At 48.4% G+C, this 12,823-nt stretch overlaps 1 protein-coding gene across 2 annotated transcripts in view; it reads left to right on the top strand.

Annotated features, from left to right (window-relative positions):
* Positions 1-2,449: 2,449 nt before the first annotated feature.
* tpk1 (thiamin pyrophosphokinase 1) overlaps positions 2,450-12,823 on the top strand; it is a 40,570-nt gene continuing 30,196 nt past the window's right edge. Inside the window, exons 1-3 of one of the 2 annotated variants that reach the window (XM_047014509.1) lie at positions 2,450-2,777; positions 3,612-3,711; positions 8,725-8,799. In XM_047014509.1, the coding sequence (XP_046870465.1) occupies positions 3,669-3,711; positions 8,725-8,799 (118 nt within the window). In that variant the 5' untranslated portion in view covers positions 2,450-2,777; positions 3,612-3,668. The other variant, XM_047014510.1, reaches the window with a different exon arrangement.

Below are 12,823 nucleotides of genomic sequence, written 5' to 3'. Positions count from 1 at the left end.
CACCAACAAGCAAACATACACACGTGCAGAAAAAAGTACCAGAGACACATAGAGAGAGACACTTATAGAGAGACACAGAGAGAGACACAGAGATAGAGAGAGAGAGAGAGATAAAGAGAGAGAGAGACAGGAGGGGAAATCGAAACAAAAGGAGGAATACTCAGACAGCAAGACGGAGAGAGAGAATGTGTACGTGTGTGTGAGAGAGAGAGAGAGAGAGGTCCAGGACCTCCTCCTTGCACAGACTTGATCAAACATGCAGGCGGCGTGACCTCGCTAAAGAAATCCCAACCAATGAAGAATGCACTCAGGCCAGAATTTATTCATAGTTGTATTTATAATGCAGGCCCAGAGAAGGAACGACTTCTCATGCGTTTGAGCTGTGTGTGTCTGCGTATGTGTGCATGTGTGTGTGTGTGTGTGTGTGTGTGTGTGGTGTGTGGTCTTCCCCCACAAATTTCGCTTGGCTGCTGAGCTCTGACAAGCTCTGATTGATGAGACTGCGTTTGTCTTAACGAGCCCCAGGAGTGGATTCACCTTGAGAGTGATTTGGCTTTCACTTAAACTGCTGTTGCTGCTGTCTGAAGAACAACATCCAATGGTTATTAGTGGATCAACGGAGAAGGAAATGGGAGATTTGGGATTCTAATGTAGGTCCAGACCTCCCAGTCCTCCTAGACCTCCAGACCACCAGCCCTCCAGACCTCCAGCCGTCCTAGACCTCCAAACCACCAGCCCTCCAGACCACCAGCCCTCCTAGACCTCCAGACCACCAGCCCTCTAGACCACCAACCCTTCTAGACCTCCAGACCACCAGCCCTCCAGACCACCAGCCCTCCTAGACCTCCAGACCACCAACCCTCTAGACCACCAACCCTCCTAGACCTCCAGACCACCAGCCCTCCTAGACCTCCAGACCACCAGCCCTCCTAGACCTCCAGACCACCAGCCCTCCCAGACCACCAGCCCTCCTAGACCTCCAGACCACCAGCCCTCCCAGACCACCAGCCCTCCCAGACCACCAACCCTCCTAGACCTCCAGACCACCAGCCCTCCTAGACCTCCAGACCACCAGCCCTCCCAGACCACCAGCCCTCCAGACCTCCAGCCGTCCTAGACCTCCAAACCACCAGCCCTCCAGACCACCAGCCCTACTAGACCTCCAGACCACCAGCCCTCTAGACCACCAACCCTTCTAGACCTCCAGACCACCAGCCCTCCAGACCACCAGCCCTCCTAGACCTCAAGACCACCAACCCTCTAGACCACCAACCCTCCTAGACCTCCAGACCACCAGCCCTCCTAGACCTCCAGACCACCAGCCCTCCTAGACCTCCAGACCACCAGCCCTCCCAGACCACCAGCCCTCCTAGACCTCCAGACCACCAGCCCTCCCAGACCACCAGCCCTCCCAGACCACCAGCCCTCCCAGACCACCAACCCTCCTAGACCTCCAGACCACCAGCCCTCCTAGACCTCCAGACCACCAGCCCTCCCAGACCACCAGCCCTCCCAGACCACCAACCCTCCTAGACCTCCAGACCACCAGCCCTCCTAGACCTCCAGACCACCAGCCCTCCTAGACCTCCAGACCACCAGCCCTCCCAGACCACCAGCCCTCCTAGACCTCCAGACCACCAGCCCTCCCAGACCACCAGCCCTCCTAGACCTCCAGACCACCAGCCCTCCTAGACCTCCAGACCACCAGCCCTCCCAGACCACCAGCCCTCCTAGACCTCCAGACCACCAGCCCTCCAGACCACCAACCCTCCTAGACCTCCAGACCACCAGCCCTCCCGGACCACCAGCCCTCCTAGACCTCCAGACCACCAGCCCTCCCAGACCACCAGCCCTCCTAGACCTCCAGACCACCAGCCCTCCAGACCACCAACCCTCCTAGACCACCAGCCCTCCAGCCCTCCAGACCTTCCAGCCCTCCAGAGACCTCCAGACCACCAGCCCTCCAGACCTCCCAGCCCTCCAGCCCTCCAGACCACCAGCCCTCCTAGACCTCCAGACCACCAGCCCTCCCAGACCACCAGCCCTCCTAGACCTCCAGACCACCAGCCCTCCAGACCACCAACCCTCCTAGACCTCCAGACCACCAGCCCTCCCAGACCACCAGCCCTCCTAGACTTCCAGACCACCAGCCCTCCCAGACCACCAGCCCTCCTAGACCTCCAGACCACCAGCCCTCCAGACCACCAACCCTCCTAGACCTCCAGACCACCAGCCCCCCCAGACCACCAGCCCTCCAGACCTCCCAGCCCTCCAGCCCTCCAGCCCTTCCAGCCCTCCAGACCACCAGCCCCCCAGACCACCAGCCGTCCTAGACCTCCAGACCACCAGCCCTCCCAGACCACCAGCCGTCCTAGACCTCCAGACCACCAGCCCTCCAGACCTCCCAGGCCTTCCTCCTAGACCTCCAGCCCTCCTAGACCTCACAGCCCTCCAGACCTTCCAATCCATATTTGTGCATTGGCATTCTTGGAATATTTTTTTGAAACACAATTTCAATATTAAAACGAGTGGAAAATATATAATTTTCAGAAGTCTGTTTCAGGAGACATTTTCTAAATAATCTGTTCAATTGTGTTTCATTTCCGAGCTCTACTCACTGTCGAAGTTCCAAGTTCATCCTCTAGATGTCCCCATAACGAAAACCACGGAAGCTTTCCGTCGAGCAACACACTCTTTTCTCTCCAGTCATGTGCTTGCACTGTCGTTAACTGTTTACAATTCTCACCGGGAACTCATGCTCGATGTCTGTTTATTTAGTGAGTATGCATTGGCTGTTTATTCAATGTGTTAACAGAGTACCCGTTTACAGTAGGGAATATAAACCCGATGTATTCAAAACCGAGCGTATCTCATATGTGGTTTGATTGTGTCAGCTCTCCTATTTGTCTGACTTTAGTCCCCGAGTTAAGTCAGCCTGAGTTCACCAAGAGATAGTCCAAGAGATAGCCCGAGGTTTTCTGACAACTATTTTGGTGATCAAATAAAGCCCATTGGATAAGGAGGGATCGGACCGTCAGTCTAATGTGACTATCTACTGAGGGATGGTGTACCGAAAGAATTGTCACTACTTGAATAGTTTAGTAGCTACAATGGGGAGTTATTAGCGTGTCGAGTTATATTAGCGTGTTGGGTTATATCTGTACAGCGTCAAAGGTCATAGTTTTTTTGGTCTGTGGAATGTTGGGAAACAGCGCTGAATGGATAAACCATAAATTCCACAATATTTAAACCATAGTTCCACAATAGATACACATTACTGTGACTATGGTGATCACCTACACTTGCTATTTCCATTAGGCTACAGCTAGTTTTTCTCTGCGAGGTACACAAACTCTGGTGTCTGGATGGTAATCTGCGAGGAAGCGTGCACACTGCTCAAGGTTAATGAAAGGTTATTATAGGCTTAAATATCACCCTCAGTAAGGACAGAGCAAAGTTATGGGTGGTTGTTTATAAACAACCCATCAACCCATCATATATGAGTTGTTAATATTTAATAGAAGCTTGATTTTTCTGTAATTCTTAGAACTACTCTAGTCAGCTGTGTATTGTATGGTACTGACTGTGTGTGTGTGTGTGTGTGTGTGAAGGTGAGTATAGCCCTGAGTGACAGCATCTGCTCCTGTGTGAGAGATCTCTAATTCGTCATGGATGAAGAGTTCACGCCTTTAGACTGCCTTCTACCTTCAGGTAACAACACACACGCACACACACACAATGCACACACGTGTGCACATATGCATGCACAAAGACACACACACACACACACACACACACACATAGACAGACATAAATACACACAGGCACACACATGTGGCGCTCCCTTGTGTTCTCTCCTTTCTTCTCTGTGTTCCAGTTAGTGTGTTTTGTTAGTGTCTGGGGTTAGCCAAGAATCCACTGATGAGATGAACGATGCTGCCTGTACCTTCCTGTGCTCTCTTGGATAGTTTCAAGTGGAAAACAATTACCCAAGTTTGCTTTTCAAACCTTTTCAAGGTTAAGCCAGACAGTGTGTGTGTGTGTGTGTGTGTAGGTGTGTGTGTGCTCCACAGGAGGCCTGTGAGTGAGTTCTTTTCTCTACAACTGTAACCAATTAGGAGACAGAGCTGACAAATCCTGTCTTCCATCCCCGCCCTCGACACTTGGAGAAGTCACCTTAAACAGTTTTGAAAAACAGTTTGTCTGCGTCAACAGGCGCATGTGGGGGCGTGTCACACGGCTTCTGTGTGCACGTGTGCTCGTTTGTGTGAGCCTGACTATATTATGGTTCTTAGATCCCTGACGGGGCTAAACTGTATCTCGACGTTAGTTTGAGTCCTGACTGACACAGTATTTCTCCTATGAAGACACGTTGAACGCCTTTTACACCAGCTATATATCCATATAGCTAAGGACTGTTGTTCCTCTAAAAGGCCTGAGGTGTTCCTGTTGGGGTGTCTGTTTTGATCTGTTCTCCTCAGGTGCCGAGATAATGACTAGTTTATAGCACCAACAAAGTTTCCCATCTCGGTTTGGTGTTTTTCCTGTAGAATTCTCATAAAAAGATGTGCCTGAACTCCCTGAGCCAAAGCCTTTTAGTACACACACATACACGCTGGCTAATAATAAGTCATTTCACATTCACTTGCTAAAATGCCATATTTAGAGGGGTGATCACAGTGCTTAATTCCGTGAATAATAATTGTCTGTATTACTGAGGTGTTTGTCATGTAGTTCATGGGGATTAACAGGTCCTTTTTGTATTCAGCCCATTTATATTGGGGGGTGTGGATGTAATTGTTAGGATAATTTCTTTATCAAGTAATGCACAGATTCGTCAGATTCAAAGAAAGTGCAATAGTTAAATGCTTGCCGGCAAGGAGCCCAAATCGGATCTTAATACAAAGTTTGTCTGCTAGCATGTTGTGCTGGCTAACTGTTTTAGCAACACCGCGCTAAACAGTCATTGGATCATACACAGGCATGTAACTGTCACATGGCTTTACTTTCATTGGCTGTCTCCCTACATAGTACTCGCGCGCGTGCATATGTGTGTGCGTGTTTACGACCTCAACCCTGATTAAAACATGACAGCTTAATCTCTGGTCCTGATGCCGAAAAAGCTCCTTCACATAGGTGTCAAGGAAATGGTCACCAGACCTCGCGTCTCCATCTAGCCCTTGCCAAACAGTATCTCTTTGCAACAAACAAACCCCCACCATCTTGCAGTCTTTCTTAGTCAGTAACAAATGCTTACCCATCCCCCAGGGCAATAAGAAAAACCTAAAGTTAGTTTACGGGGGCTTTCTTATCTATTGACCAAGAATGCTAAGCACCAGTATTATTCAGTGTAAAACGCAGTATTTTAGTTGAACCATAGCTGAATTGAGATTCAAAATGGAGATGATGTTAATGTTGCACTATGTTACAGTTTCATTGCTTTGGCTCATTTCATGAAATAGAAATGACATTCTCAAAACAAAATGTTCAAACCTCCAAACCACTGGGCACTTGTTCACAATAGATTGGAATTTCTCATTCCTTTAATCAAATTGCAATTGTATTAGTACATCCTTGTAAATGACAAGTGCAATTACACATTTCAAATGATTTAGCACATCTTTGCAAATGGTTAAGTACAGTTGCCTTCAGTTAGGCCAATTACCAATTGAATATGTTGCTTCTCAGTCAAGTGGTTATTCTCTGCAAAACATATTAGCATAATTTCCTTGTACATCATCACCTGCTTAATAGTTCACTCCACTGTCAAAATCTTTCAGGCACATAATACCCTGAAAAACATACTGGTATATACTGTAATATGGATCTCTTGGATAATCTGCTTCCAGTCATTGTCAGGTGCAACTAGAACTTTGCTAAACAAGGGGACACATCCCATCATCAATCACACAGTAAGTTTCTCTTGGAAGTCGCTTTGGATAAAAGCGTCTGCTAAATGCATTAATGTAAATGTAAGTTTAGTTAGCTAACAGGAGCGCTCCAGGAGTATAAATGCTTCCATCAAATATATAGAGCTGGTCCCAGGCCAGCTCGGGGGCAACATCACCTGTGTGCTGCCATGCTGTCAAAGAATGGTGTCGTCACGCACATTCCCAGTCTTGGCCCATACAATGCCCAGAAGCTCCTGGTGTTCTTGGACTGCCTGCACTCTGATCTTATCCCTCTACATGAGAGGGGTTTGGTGGGGCCTCACTTGCCTACATTTGTCATTGTGTGGGACAATGTAAGCTTCCACCGTCGCCCACTCATCAGGGTTCACTTCCGATCCAAGAATGCTGATGGTGCTCTTGTCACCTGACTCCCCATTCCTCAATCCTATCCGGGAGTTTTTTTTCTGCATGGAGGGTCTATTAGCGTTGAGATCAAAACCAGAGGTCCCTGTTCCTGGCAATGGATGCTGCTTGTGATGATGTCACAGCAGATCAGTGTAGGGGCTGGTTACGGCATGCACAACGATTCTTGTCTGATGGAGGTGGGGAGGTGATTCCACCATTGGGGGGACCAGACAGGAGAAGAGCTTGGGTTGGGAGCGGGCGCTCTTGAGAGGTGGGACCACCAGACGGTTGTCAGAAGAAGACCGTAGGTGGAGGGTGGGGGTGTAGGGCTGGAGGAGGGACTTGATGTAGTCGTTTGCAGTCCCGTTCGCCGCTCGGAAGGTCAGTACCAGGGTCTTGAATCTGATACAGGCCGTGGTGGGAAGCCAGTGAGAGATGAGGAGCGGGGTAACATGGGAGCATCTGGGTAGATTGAAGACACAAAGTATTCTGGAAAGAAAACATCTACTACAGTAACTGTAGCACAGTGCACATGATGGATATTTCTAAGGTCCACTGCCATACTGACAAAACATCTAAACATTTTGACCTGCAGTACTCAATGCCAAAGGGACTTTTCATTTTGGGGGCACTGACTATTTGTATGAGAAAAGGTTTACATTTTGACTGATTGAACTGAGTTGTCTATTTTGGGAGAGAGATAACCTTTTGCAGGTGTGCCATGGTGTTTTGCTGAACCATCTAGGTTATTTTGTATTCTGTATTTAAAGCTTTGAGAAAGTCCTTTTTTCGAGAAAGAGATGAGCCACAGCAATCGAGAAAGAACTTTTCATTTTGGGGGCACAGACTAGCTAGCCTGGCTCTGCCCTCCCACGTACTTCCACTCAATTTTCATTTTGCTTCTGTACTAGGTCTGGCCGTGAGGTACGGAAGTCACGTGTCTCAGGTTAATTTTCTACCGGCCAATCAGCGAACAGAGGTTGTGGCTGAGAACGATGACGTCGATGTTGTGCGCTAGTTTGTGTTGTAGTTCCGTAATGGCGGCGGAGAAAGATGCGAGCAAAGCCATTTGGTCCGTTGTGGCAACGCTGCCAAATATCCATAAGCTGGATCAAGCCGGAGCAAGAACAAGTTTTGCTGAGTTTTGTTGGTGGCCATGGTGTTGAGGCCCTCCTCCCCACAAACATTTTTGATCGGGAATTTCGGTCTGGCAGTGCTCCGTTGGGGGAAAACTCTGCCCGAACAAGAGCTGTTTGTACCAATCAAATTGTCAGGGTGGGGCTTTATACGATGATGGACAGATGATCAGCAGTAACATATTCAACCACGTCAGCAAAGAGCGCTTGGGTTGAATTTGTTTTCAACAAACATGGCTGCCGCTGGAGAGCGGAGATGTGTAGATTGTGCCATCGAGTCTGTTTTAGAAGACATCGACAGCACATTCATTTTGAAAGAGGAACAGAGAAACGCGATCAAGGTATTTGTCGATCGATAATATGTTTTTGCCTTCCTACGGGATTTGGTCAAAGTTAACATGCTTGCTCTGATTGGTTGTAGGTCTATCCAATTGAGCAAAGAGGCATTTTTTCAGGGTTTGGTTGAAAGACGCCCCATAATCACAGCCCAATGGAGCAGTATCAGACTCATTCTGACTAGAATTATGTGAATGACAATGTCAGGCTAGGCACTGACTATTTATATGATAAAATGATTTGGTTTTGAAGCATGAGTTAACTGTTTTGGATGAGATACAACCTTTTGAAGGTGATCTGTGTAGTTGTGCTGAACCATGAATATTTTGCCAAATGCACTTAGCTTTGAGAATGTAATTTATGTTTCAAGAATTGAGCCAAAGCAATGGAGAACAACTGTAATAAGAGTTCCTTGACACTAACCACTGTTTAACTGTGAGCTGTGTAATTCTGGATTCTGGTTTGTGCTTTCTAAATGCATACTATGTCTTAATTGTATATTGATTTGGATGGGTAAGGTTAATCTATTAATGGTTAGGCTTTTTTTGAAAATAGTTTTTATGTGTTGTTTAGGACAGCCCAGTTCTGCTTTAATCTCTGTCCTCCGAATGAGAATGAGCAAAGCCATCGTCATCTTAGTTAGTTACCTACTTCCTGTTTTTGCATCGTGAAGGTAGCTGGACTATCCTTGAACTGTTGTTTGGGTTTCAAAAACACAAACAACAGTTCAAGCATTCTCTCCTTCTCTCCCTCTCTTCCTCCCCCGGTCTCCCTTTTCTCTGCCCCCCCCCCTCTATCCGACGCTCTTATCTCTTCCTCGCCTCTCTCTCCCTCCTCTCTCTCTCTCTCTCTCTCCCTCCTCTCTCTCTCTCTCTCTCTCTCTCTCTCTCCTCTCTCTCTCTCTCTCTCTCTCTCTCTCTCTCTCTCCCTCCTCTCCCCCCCTTCTCCTCCCTCAGGCACACAGAGGATATGTCTGATCCTCCTGAACCAGCCGATTGATCCAGGGTTCCTCAGCACACTCTGGAGCAAAGGTACGGTCTGTGGTTACCCTAGCCAGCTCCACCACCATGCTCACAGCTGTGTACTTGATCAGGCAGCTACACACACACACACACACACACATATCCATGCACACACACACGCACAGGCACACACACATATGCACTCACATGCACAAAACACACACACACACACGTACACACACACACTCGTAGTGTGTTTCAGTGTGTACAGGTGAAAGTACTTTCATACAGCACATGTACATCAGCCAATTGGAGCAGATGTAAACTGAGATCAGAAAGATATCACCAAGGACTTTGTTGATGTAGTTTCACTTCATAGTTAATACTTAACTTGAAGTTTTGAGTTGTTTCATCTCAGTTTTCTGAGGTTTTTTTGGACATTCTTGGGGATGTTGTTTTCAATACTGGGTGCTTTTATGGTTTAACTTCTACCATACCTGTGTTCAAATCCTTTTAGGTATTCTCGAAAACTTTTTGGAGTGGTTTTGTTCAAATATTCAGGCTGTGGGTTGATAGCTTTCTGCACTTTAGTATTTTTTTTCTTTAAATATGTTGTTCTTCGGCTATTTGACAGTTGAGGATTTGTGAGTTTGGCAGTTGTGGAAAGGTTTTGAAGTGTAGGACTTTCACATCTGCTGTAAACACCCTGGAAATGTTGACGTTTATCACTCCTCATTTGGAAAGTCATCCATATTTGATGGTGTTGGGAGAACTGACATATGTCCCAGGTAAAGGTGCATGTGTGTCCTTTGGGAAATGTGATCTCCAGATGGTTCAGCTGAAGTTACCATTGCCAGGTCTCCACCCTGCATCCTCTCTCTCTCTCTCTCTCTCTCTCTCTCTCCTCTCTCTTCTCTCTCTCTCTCTCTCTCTCCACTCATCTGTAATTATTTGCATTGCATCTGTCTGGAGACACACACACACACATATACACTCACACAACACACATCCTTATCTTTCCTCTGATGTCAAACCCCCAGGTTGCCTCCCCTCTATGAGAGGAAGAGAGCAGGAAGACAGGGAAGGAACGCAGGGGGTGGAGGGGTGCTCGGGAAGAGAGAGAGAGAGAGAGAGAGAGAGAGAGAGATGAGAGAGAGAGAGAGAGAGAGAGAGAGAGAGAGAGTGAGAGAGAGAGAGAGAGAGAGTGAGAGTGAGAGTGAGAGTGAGAGTGAGAGTGAGAGTGAGAGTGAGAGTGAGAGGAGAGAGGAGAGAGAGAGAGAGAGGAGAGAGAGGAGAGAGAGAGAGGAGAGAGAGAGAGAGAGAGAGAGAGAGAGAGAGAGAGAGTGAGAGTGAGAGTGAGAGTGAGAGTGAGAGTGAGAGTGAGAGTGAGAGTGTGATCATCAAAGGGAAGCTCATGGGAAGTACAGAAGGACAACCAGAAGTTTGGAAGAAGAAATCTCTCTCTCTCCTCCCTCCTTCCCATCCATCATCTTATGTGACAACAGACCACGGGTGAAAGGCGGAGGAATGGGGGAAAAAGAGCACGGGTGGGGGGGGGCGATGTGTATAGCCGCAGAAAGCGCTAGAAAGACGTGGGCGGAGGATGGGAAGGGGATCACCTGAGATGGGCAGGACAGAGTGACTCTGAGGAGGGAGGGAGGGAGGGAGGGGAAGTGAAAGGGCATCAGAACGAGGCGTGATGATCTGTCGCCTCGTCTGTTTGCCCGTTTGCCCTTTCTGGTCCAGCCGTAAACCCCTGTGTGACAGACATCCATCCCGCAGCGTTGACGTTCCCTCTCATCAATACTGCACTGCCGTGAAGTGTGTGTGTGTCTGTTTATGCGTGTGTGTGTGTGAGATAGAGAGAAGAGTATGTGCGTGTGTGTGTGTGTTTGTGCCCTAGACTCTCCTTCCCATCATAAAGCATCTCTCTGGTTTCTGACAGGAAGAAGAAGAGCATTGTGGGGGGATTAGGAGGTGTTTATTTACAAGGTTATCTGCTGTCCTCATGCTCAGCACCAGCTCTCTGTTCCTCCACATTGGACACACTGATTTATGTGTGCGGGTGTCTGTATGTGGTGTGTCTGTGTGTGTGTGTATGTGTCTGATTGACAGTTGCGATGATGTTTCAAGCACTATCTCTAAATTGACTGAAAAACAACCCTCTTCCTCTCCATATTACCCCTCATCAGAATGTGTGTGCGTGTGTGCGTGTGTGATTTAGAGTGAGATACATAGATATAGAGAAACAGCACACACACTTTTAGTATCAAGGGCTTGGAGTGGGTGAGTCATTCAATATCTAGGCATCTACAATTCTAAACAGAGTCTTTTGGAAGCTCTGTGTGTGTCTGTGTGTGTGTATGTATGTAGACGTGTGTGTGTGTTTGTGTATCTTATTTGTGTGTGACTGCATGTCTACATAGGTGTATGTATATGTAGACATGTGTGTGCCTGTGTGTGTTTGTGTATGTGTGTGTACCTGTTTGCGTGGGCACGTGTGTGTGTTTGTATAGGTGCATTTGTGTGTGCGTATACGTGTGCCTGTGTATATCTACCTGTGTGTGTTCCTCTGTATATTTTGTGTTTGTGTGTGTATATGTGTGTGTTTGTGTATGCAAGTATACTTGTGTGTGTGTATGTGTGTGTGTGTATTGAAGATGATTGATAGCTGTGCTCCTCGTCACCGCAGGGGGCTGCTCTGCTCTCGTTGTCGCTTCCTAAAGTTTCCATTTGATGAGTTTCCCGCCGTTTCCACCCTGTCAGGAATAATGAGTCATTTACATTCCAATCATCTCTGACTTACAGCATCGACAGCGGGGGCGAGGGTGATGAAGACAAACGTACCAGACACATCGAGCTCTGTCACCCTCTCGCATCCTCCCAGACCCACCCCCCACACACACACACCCTTTCTTCCCGGGACTCCCACCTAGTCCCAGACACATCTAGCTCTTTCATCCTGCCCTGTCCCCCCGCCCCCAGGACAGGACCCCCCCTGGTCCCAGACATCTCGTTTTCACGCCCCCCCCTAGCCCCCTTCCCAGGACCCCCCCTGGTCCCAGACACAGCGAGCTCTCCCATCTCCGCCCACCAAAAAAAAAACTGGGACAGAATACTGAGGTGAGAATCCTTGTTGAGAAGCGGGCATTTTGGGAACAAGGACAGTCTCTCACACACACACACACATGCACACACACGCACTGGGCCTGCAGTCTGAGTTGTAATCAGGTGTTTGATAGATGCTTCGCTTCACTGGAGGTAGCCTTATGTTCTTGTTTCACGATCGCACAGCGCCTGTAACCTTTCAGCATGACATTTATACACACACGCCACACACACACACACACACACATTCTCACACACACACACCACACACATTCACACACCTCACACACACATCCTCTCTCACACCCCCTCCCCAAACACGTAACGAATACACACACACAAATGTTCACACACATCCATACACACCACACCCATACACACCACACACAGTTGATTTACTCACCTCGACTGATCTCGCTGCGGTTATAAAAGAATAACTAAAGTTGGGCAAAAGTTTCTGTGAAAATCTTTATCCCCTCTGTCTCTCTTTCTCTCCTCTGCCCTCTTTCTTGTCTCTCCTGCTTTTCCCCTCTCTCTCCCCTCTCTCTCCCCCCTCTCTCCCCCCTCTCTCTCTCCCCTTTCTCTCCCTTCTCTCCCCCCTCTCTCTCCCCCCTCTCTCTCCCCTCTCTCCACCCTTTCTCTCCCCTCTCTCTCCCCTCTCTCCACCCTTTCTCTCCCCTCTCTCCCCCCTCTCTGTCCCCTCTCTCCCCCCTCTCTCCCCCCTCTCTCTCCCCCTCTCCCCCTCCCTCAGACCATCTAATGAACTGCAGGTGGAGGCAGGGGATTGGTTCTTAAAAGACTCAGAGTTAAACCTGCGTCTCTGGGCTGCATGCATTAGTTATCTGAGAAAAGGTGGGGGTGAACCATCACGAAGGCTCCTTTGAAGTCTCTTCAATCTATGCCGTACACCCCCCCCCCCCCACACACAACTTCCCAGAACCCTCCCACAACGCCCCCAGAACCCTCCCACAACCTCCCACAACCC

The sequence above is a fragment of the Hypomesus transpacificus genome, unplaced genomic scaffold, assembly GCF_021917145.1.
Source record: "Hypomesus transpacificus isolate Combined female unplaced genomic scaffold, fHypTra1 scaffold_254, whole genome shotgun sequence".
NCBI classification, from domain to species: domain Eukaryota; kingdom Metazoa; phylum Chordata; class Actinopteri; order Osmeriformes; family Osmeridae; genus Hypomesus; species Hypomesus transpacificus.
This window is presented reverse-complemented; position numbering and strand designations above follow the sequence as displayed.